Below are 8541 nucleotides of genomic sequence, written 5' to 3'. Positions count from 1 at the left end.
CTAATGGACACTTTTAATCATCAGGTTAATGATGATTAATGATGAATCAATGTCAAGCTATTCTAACTGCATTAAACTGACTTTAAAGTGTTTTTGGATTTATTAGCATATTTTATGTATTAAGGTGATAAATTCTAATGTTGAACTAGAAGTTTGGTTTGATACAAAGCATAACTTTCAAAGAGTAGGGGCTTGCACGGATTGTGAAGCAAAATACTTCAGCAGAAATGCAGATAATTTGATAAAATACAAATATTTTAGGTTTATTTATCTAAATAATTCAGTGTAACCATCCCCCTCTGCTTAAAAATCGGCATTCCCTGTCCCATCCTATCTTGATTTAAAATAGAAAGTTAAACAGTGTTCCAGCATGTCTGTAATGGTACAAAAGTCAGTTGGAAGGCTTACCTGGTCGGTGTCCAGCTGACACAATGCCCGAGTCCTCTCACCTGAGAGAGGGGAAGAGAAAGTGTTGTTGTTGTGACTGCTCCTTCTTCATGGCTTGTGGAGATTCCTAAGTCTGCCCTTGCTTTCACCTTCCCTCATTATTGCTTAGAAATAGTGTGGCCAAAAGCGTCCTTCAGGACAGGGGTCCCCAACTCCGGGGCCAGGGACTGGTACCGGTCTGTGGCCTGTTAGGAACCGGGCCGGACAGCAGGAGGTGAGCGGCGGGCATATGAGGGAAGCTTCATCTGCCGCTCCCTGTCGCTCTCCATCACTTGCATTACCGCCTGAACTTCTCCCCCTGTCCCCCCAACCCCGTCCCGCCACCCGTGGAAAAATCGTCTTCCAGGAAACTGGTCCCTGGTGCCAAAAAAGGTTGAGGACCGCTGCTTTAGGGACCATCCCAGGGACTGCCCCAGTTTTAGTGCTGAAAGTCCCATGTCACTGGACACCCCTCAGTCTGGAACAAATTGGGACAGTTTGTTGCCCAAGTAATTAATGACCTTCCCACTAATTTATATTAGATGAAAGTGATTTGATTAATTATTGGTCCGTGCTAGGTGAGGCCACATCCCTGCTTTGCTGTAGATCTTATATGAGCAAATGAGTGAAATGATAGAAGTTCCAGAACTGGGCAGAATTAATTACCCAAACAAACAAACAAAAGAAAGGTAATACACTTTGGTATGCCAATCACCTCTGCTGGCCTGGGTCAGGAAAGAAGAACTGAATGAGAGGAGTCTAGGAGGGCCTAGGGATTATGAGGAAGAACAAGTTTTAAGTCCAAAGTATTTTGTTTTAGTTTGGGCCTAGCACAAGATAGATCCTTAGACTAGTGTGTGGAGTCCCAGAAGCTGAGCAGAAAATGAGTCAGGAAGCTGGGGGAAGAGGAAGCCAACGTGAGTTTAAAATACTTCCTCCTGAGGATAGAGTACATGGTTAGCATTGTGTCTCATATTTCTTTACCTTCTATCCCCTCTTAACTTGAAACCATTTGTCATTACTTTTGGGCAGATTTTTCCCCCTAGATTTTATTCAGTCAGGTACTGATATGACATTAATTGGTAAAGCTATATGCTATCTTGGATTCTGTCTTCATTATAACTAAAGCTGAAAATGAAGACCAGTTTTAACCAACAGTAAATAATAAAAACCTTGAAAAAAAAAAACTTTAACAGCTGTTAACACAAGTTTCCTGAAAATGTCAGCCTGTTCCAGTTTTGCTGTGGGAAGTCAAAGAAATTAATGTATCTACAGTTGGCCCTAAATTTGAAATGAGAGGTGGCACCATATCCCTGGAGGCCTGATGGCTGCAGAAGAATCAGAGTTTCAGAACCTTAAGAAGATATGAGACCAAGGAGCACAGAATTAGGATGCTTATAATGGAGCCATCCCTCTCATTGGACTTTATTTTTGGAGCTCAGTTACTTGAAAACAATGGGGGATTTGCATTTCTTTTTAACAAAAGTGTAAGTTATCTTCCACTCAATCAGCCACCTGCCCCATCAGAACCCTCCCTACCCCCCTATCAGGTAAAAAGTGGTGGATCCAGTAGATGATAGTGGAGTTTCCATCCCTAAGTGGCAGACATTTCCAAACTGGGGATCTACCTGTATTTACTGAAGCTCTCATCCATTAATATCTCTCAGTTCAGCCACTATAGGGGTGATGGTCCAAGGTACCATTTTATTGTGTCCTGATCCTGCAGTAGCCTCCTGACCGGTTTTCCTGCTTTCATTCTTGCTGTCTCCAAATTCAGTGTGTCATATCAGCTAGAATGATCTTTGAAAAACATAGATCATATCACTTTATCCTATTCTCCACCCCTGGAACACCTTTAATGGGCTCCAGTCTCACAATATAAAATATCTGAATTCTTTACCACAGTTTACAAAGCACATATACTAGTCCCTGCCTAGTTCTCTTACTTCCTCTTTCACACAGAACTCTAGCCACACTGTTTTTCTTTCTGTTTCTTGAATGTTCTAAGCTAATACTTATGGAAAGTTGGAGCAGCTGGGAATGTTTCCCCCTCTAGTTCTTGGAATGGCTACCTTCTTTGTGTTAGTCATCTAGCTGGTCATTCTCTATCATATTACCATATATTAAATCTCTGCAAACTACCTTCTAATACAGACATTTACTTACGTATTTTTGTCTGTTTTTCCTCCTCAACCAGACTGCAAGCTTCATGGAAACTGGGGCTTGTCATCTTGTTCGGAGCCTTAACTCTAGGTCCTAGAACAGTGCCTAGCACATAGTAGGTACTTAATAAATCTTTGTTAAAGTGGCAGGTCTCTATCCTCAGAGAGCTTGCAAATCTGGTTGTATGTCAAAGATTATGTAAATGAAAAGTTAAATATGCAAGACAACCAATAGAATTGCTAAGACAATATGTGATTAGGTAGTATATGAACTTTTGATCGTAAAGCCTTGATTTAATTCAAATGAAAAGGAGGAGGTGACACTTCACATTACTGTCAATTATTGGTGTTTATACCAGTGAGATTGGTAGCTTCTAAAAGCCAGTTTCTGTCAGGGGAAGGCAGGTGTCACAGGTGTGGTGGGGGAGGAGGGAGGGAATGCAAAATGAGTAAGCAGAGAATCCAAACGCCTGCAAACTTTTGCTCTTGCACAGTTTGGCAAGGGTGGCCTAGCTTGCTGCAAGATGCAATGCTTAATATCTGGAGCTGGAGATAAATGACAGTGGGATGAAATATTTTGAGGTACAACTGTCCACTGCTGAAGAGTTCAGTTCCCACCCCCGACCCCACCCCCATTCCCACCACCATGCTGGTTTCTAGGCTTGGTGAGATGAAACAACCAAGTAGGTTTATAGAAAAAGAGGAAATTGCCTTTCTTAGGTAGCGGTGCAGCAAGTGTGCTTGTGATCATAGGGGTGGGGCAGAGTGCGAGGGGGGGCATCGCCTCTCTTGGGATGGCTGGACTTCAGTTTCCCAAACCATGGAGAAGGCTGCTCTGCACAGCTGCTGAAATAGGCCGAGGCTGCAGGATACATGGAGATGTTTAGTTTCTAGAGGACATCTGTTTTTCTAAACTACTTATCCCCTTTCCAAAAACTGACAAGCGTTAGTCATCTTCAGCTCGGCACGAACCCACAAGCGTGCGTGTGTGTGGCTCGGCGGCCTTCGGATCAGGCCCCGCCCTCGGGCGCACACTGACACTGGAGGCACCCGGCCAGATCGCGCTTTTGGCCTGCTGTGAGTGGCTTCTCCGGGGCCACCAGTCCCAGGGCCAGTTCAGCCTCCTCCCCTAAAGGGGACCGCCCGGCTGCGCTGTGCCGGAGTGGAGTACGAGGAAGAAAGTTTGGAGTGCAGAGCGGAGTTGGGCCGCCGGAGGAAGGGAACCAGAAGAGAGGGGTTTCCAGTCCAAGTTTGCGCGGCGGCGGCCGCGTCCCGGGGGTGCCTGTCCCGCTTCGCGCTGCAGCAGCCGGAATCGAGCCCTCCCGGCGGACTGGAACTCTCGGTCCGGGTTCCAGGCGGGCGCTAGAGGCTCGACCAGAGGCCGGGGAGGAACTTCTCTTGCAAGCTGTCGCCGAGGGCCCTTATTGTCTGCAGGAACTCTCCGGAATCGGGAGGGGGAGGACTGGATCGCTCTTCCACTGGGATTCGTCAAGAGTTCCGGCGGCAGCTGCGGCGGTTGCGGAGTCTCCCTTTGTCCTCCTAGGACCTCCCTCCTTCCCGGTCTCCCTCCTTCTGTCAGTTAGTAGGTCCTGCTGACCCAGGCGCCGGCGCCCTAGCTGCTCGCAACCCCCCACCCCAGGGTGCGTCCCTGGTAACTCCTACCACCCTAGCGTCGCCACCGAGTCGAGCAGAGGGGGCTGTGAGCAGGAGGGAGTCGCAGACCCCTGGCCGCAGGATGGTGGCGGGGCTCTCCCCGGCGCGCAGTCCCGGGAGCTGGCTGGTCCCCGGGCTGTGGCTGTTAGCTCTCAGCGGTCCTGGGGGGCTGGTGAGCGCCCAGGAGCAGCCCTCCTGCCGTGGAGCCTTTGATCTCTACTTCGTCCTGGACAAGTGAGTGCGGGAGGGAGATGCAGGGTCTTCTGGTGAGAGTGGCACTGGGTAGTGAGCTGTGGCTGGGGAGGCTGAGATGTATGTGCGACCTGGGGAGGGGTGTGGGTAACCCGGTGATGGGTGCCCTGTTGCTATCTCTGTCCGAAAAGCTAGCGCTTTCGGATCTTTGCGGGCTGCGGGGTGATAGGAGGATCCCTGAGCTGCTAGGCTCGCTGGGAGATGGGTAGTCACTGCTGGCCAGTTGTGGAGTTTCTTGGGAAATGGGAGTGCGGCCACTTGGGATAGCCTTCTGCGACCCTGTAACCCAGACAAGACTCTTTCTCGGCCCCTCTGTCCTCAGCGCCTCACGCTGGCTAGAGTTTGCCTGGTTTTATCCTGATCACAGCGCTTTCATTGTAGCTAGGCAAAGTCTAAGGTTAACATACCCAGTGTGGTTTACGTTTCCTTCTAAGGAAAGCTGTGTTTATTTTGAAGAGCTGGGATCCTACTCCAAGCAATTAGCGGGCAGGTGGTCCCTGAAGATGGGTTGACTTCCTAGATTCTCGTAGCACCTAAGTTTCAGATGCTGACGCTGTTACTTTGCTTGAAGAAGAGATCAGATTAGGCCCCAGTAAATGTGTTGCTTTTATGATCAGTTCAATTTCCTTTTTCAGGTCTGGGAGTGTGGCAAATAACTGGATTGAAATTTACAATTTTGTCCAGCAACTCACAGAGAGATTTGTGAGGTATTTCTCCCACTTTCCATTTCTAAGCAGGGGAGTTTAATGTGGAGGGAAGTTGGAAACCATTTGCAGGGAAAGTTGATTTTCCCTGAAATGTTGATTTACTGAAATGTTGATTTTTAAGTGCCTCAAGGTCTTATCACACACATGCTGTTATTAGGACAGCCCTTCAGTTGTTGAGGGCTTTTTTCATCTGGATCCCAGAAACTTGGCTCAGGCTCTGGGGAAGTATCTTCAGATACAATTACAAATGTCTTTTCCTTTCTGAATTTTCATCTGTTCTGAATTTCAGTTATGCTTTCTCATAATTTACCACATTAAAAATTTTATGCTGATAGTATCCATAACATAGTTTCCTTTCCATACAATTCTTAGCATTGTTGAGGTCCTCATTAAAAAAATAATAAGTGTTGGTAAACTTCAAATGAACACGTTAATAACCCACTACCAGGAAAGGCACTTGTGTGTGTTTAAAGAAACGACTTGTGTTTACGCAATATGTGGGCGTGTGGCTGGTTTAAAATTTAACTGTTCTATATATGCAATAAGCCTTACTAGGAAAGATTGGTTTCTCTCCTATAAAAAGCATAACTGCTATGAAATCCAGCTTACTCTCTTATTTAGAGGTAACCAGGAATTAGTGGCATCCCTATTTAAAAATAACCTTAGGACACTAGTCTTTTGAGGCTTTTTTTTTTTCTCCTTTTTTTTTTTTTCAGAAGAAAAAATGCAATGAGCAAATGCAAGTTTATCAAGATAATGGAAAGGACATGAAAAGGAGCTGTATCATTAAATATTGCTTCTTTCAGTCTTGTTAGCCCAAATGTTTTCTGTAAAACAGGCTTGGATGATCAAAACATTTTGAAAGTCATGTTGCAAGTAACTTCAAACAATCTGTAGAGGCCTAGGCAATCCTTGCTTTTAGTTATTGGCAGCAGTGAGTTTATCCCTATAAAAATGTATGCTTGTCCATGTTTAATCATCAGTCTCCTGCTTAAGAAGCCAAGTATAACACTCATTTCTGGACAAGGTCTGAGGTAAACTTGTCTAGGAGAGAAAAATAAACAAGGCCCTATATCCTTAAATGTCAAAGGCAGAAGAAAGAGTTGTTTATAAATTTTCTGATTTAATCCAAGAGTGTGCAGAGTCCCATAAATTTTGATCAAAAGCAGTGGGTCATTTCAGTATATTTCCAAGAAGTGGGGCTCTTATTTGGTCTGGTTTACAAATTGGAATTCTATAATACACAGTTCTCTGGTTCAAGTTTAGTTGCTCAGTTACTAACCAACAGTGCATTGTAGAAAGTAAATAAAGGGTGACTGCTGAAGAGAATGACTTTTCAAATATGTATAACCCTTTGATACCATTCTGCTCTTCAGTTTGTAGGTCTTACTTTCACATCTTCAGTTTCAGATCTTAGTAAGAGTTGCATAGAGTGTCTTCGAAACTAGAACCATTCTGTGAGATCAAGGCTTAAAGCTTAAAAGGTGTAGCTAACCAGGGCAGTTGTTGCCAACTGGAGTGTGATATTTGAGACTTGGAAAATTGAAAATGTGATTTGTTCTTCTGTTTCACATTGCCCATGACACTCTTTAAGTAATCTTACTTCAGGATAACTTCTGTATGAACTCCTTTTCATAGCTGTGGTAATTAAATCAAACCGACTGCTCTCCAGCCCTAAAATTGCTAATGATAATCACTCTGAAGGGATTGGCCTCCTAGAAGGAGATGAGATAGAACATCAAAGGAAGAAACACTTTCTACCAAAAAATTTTCCATTGGCCTACAATTCATCTTTCTAGTTAGCCGCTACCTAAACAGTCCTATGGGTCAGGGAGGAGTGCTTGAGTGCTGAGAAGCACTGACTAAATCCAAAATGACCTATGCAGTAATGTTGAGCAGAGTTAAGTGTATCTACTTAGGGAGTTCCATTTAAAAGAAGCCTGAACCATTCAGTGAGACTGATTTTAAATGAGACTCCCTAGCTATACATCTGTATTATATCAATATTTCTTTAAAAAATGTTTTAACTGCCTCTTTTCTTATTTTGCAGCCCTCAAATGAGATTATCTTTCATTGTGTTTTCTTCTCAAGCAACCATTATTTTGCCATTAACTGGAGACAGGTTAGTGCATTATCGTTTCACTGCAGGCTTTTAGTAGAGACTAATCTTAAAGGAATGATTGATATTTCCAAGTGGTGATTCAGGCCTCTCAGTGGAATCAAGCAAGTGCACAGACAATTTCGTTCTCTTCACTAATAGAGGGAAAAGGAGGTATGAATAATATAAAAGAGCAGGTAATCTGAACATCGATATCATTCATATTGGCTGTGGAATGTACAATGAAACCCATAACTCTGCCTTAGTTGTGTATTTACTACCTCCCACTTTTCCCCTCTCTGTTACTGTAAGTAGTTCTACATCTTTCATGTTTAGATGTAATATATTAATCAACCAGGAATTGGAAGAATTTTAGGGAGGAGAAAGATATGGATCCATTTGGATAATCTACTAGATTGAGCAGACGTCCTGAATCTCCAGTCTTACTCTGAGGTCCACTGATGCTGAATATGTTTACCTTTATAAAGGAACTTGCTTTCATTTTCGTGTGTGTGTGTGTGTGTGTGTGTATGTGTGTGTGTGTGTATGTATTTTTTTTTCCCAAACCAATATCATAGTCTTTTATATGACCATTTCTTTGTCATTTGGACCCATCACTGTGGCAAGTTAGAAATAGTCTTTGAAATATTTTAAAGAGTGGTTCTTTCCATAGTGGGAAGGGATATTTTCTACTTCATTTTTATGTCTACTTCATTTAACACAAAGTATGCAAGATAGTTCTTGCTCAATTCTTGTTGAATAAATGAATGGGTTAGTGTTATTTTGAAATCAAATTTCTCCAAACTGTAGTTTTAGCAAGGGAGGCTGTTGTATCTTTTTTCACATAATATGTGGATTTCTGAAAAGTTTTGTCTTTAAAGTTTTTTTTTTTTTTTCCTTTAAAAATCTCAAGAGGGCTTCCCTGGTGGTGCAGTGGTTGAGAGTCTGCCTACCGATGCAGGGGACACGGGTTCATGACCCGGTCCGGGAAGATCCCATATGCCGCGGAGTGGCTGGGCCCGTGAGCCATGGCCGCTGAGCCTGCGCGTCCGGAGCCTGTGCTCTGCAACGGGAGAGGCCCAACAGTGAGGGGCCCGCATACCGCAAAAAAAAAAAAAGTGTCGAGAAAGCATAATATTTAAAGGAACTCAGGGAGATAACGTTTAAAATTCACATAATTGATTTGGAAAGTCAATCAAACTTCTAATTTCTTTGTGCTTTAAGTTTTACTTTTCCTGGAGAG

General features: G+C 43.8%; 1 protein-coding gene across 4 annotated transcripts in view; it reads left to right on the top strand.

The window, feature by feature from the left end:
• The first annotated feature begins 3720 nt into the window (after positions 1-3720).
• The window catches only part of ANTXR2 (ANTXR cell adhesion molecule 2), a 163475-nt gene continuing 158654 nt past the window's right edge, over positions 3721-8541 (top strand). For 2 of the 4 annotated variants that reach the window (XM_082837615.1, XM_082837612.1), the window contains exons 1-3: positions 3721-4475; positions 5129-5200; positions 7251-7322. In XM_082837615.1, the coding sequence (XP_082693741.1) occupies positions 4324-4475; positions 5129-5200; positions 7251-7322 (296 nt within the window). In that variant the 5' untranslated portion in view covers positions 3721-4323. The remainder of the gene's footprint in view (positions 4476-5128; positions 5201-7250; positions 7323-8541) is intronic. The other 2 variants (XM_082837613.1, XM_082837614.1) reach the window with 2 other exon arrangements.

The sequence above is a fragment of the Leucopleurus acutus genome (genome assembly GCF_964270905.1).
Source record: "Leucopleurus acutus genome assembly, chromosome: 4".
Classification (NCBI taxonomy): domain Eukaryota; kingdom Metazoa; phylum Chordata; class Mammalia; order Artiodactyla; family Delphinidae; genus Leucopleurus; species Leucopleurus acutus.
This window is presented reverse-complemented; position numbering and strand designations above follow the sequence as displayed.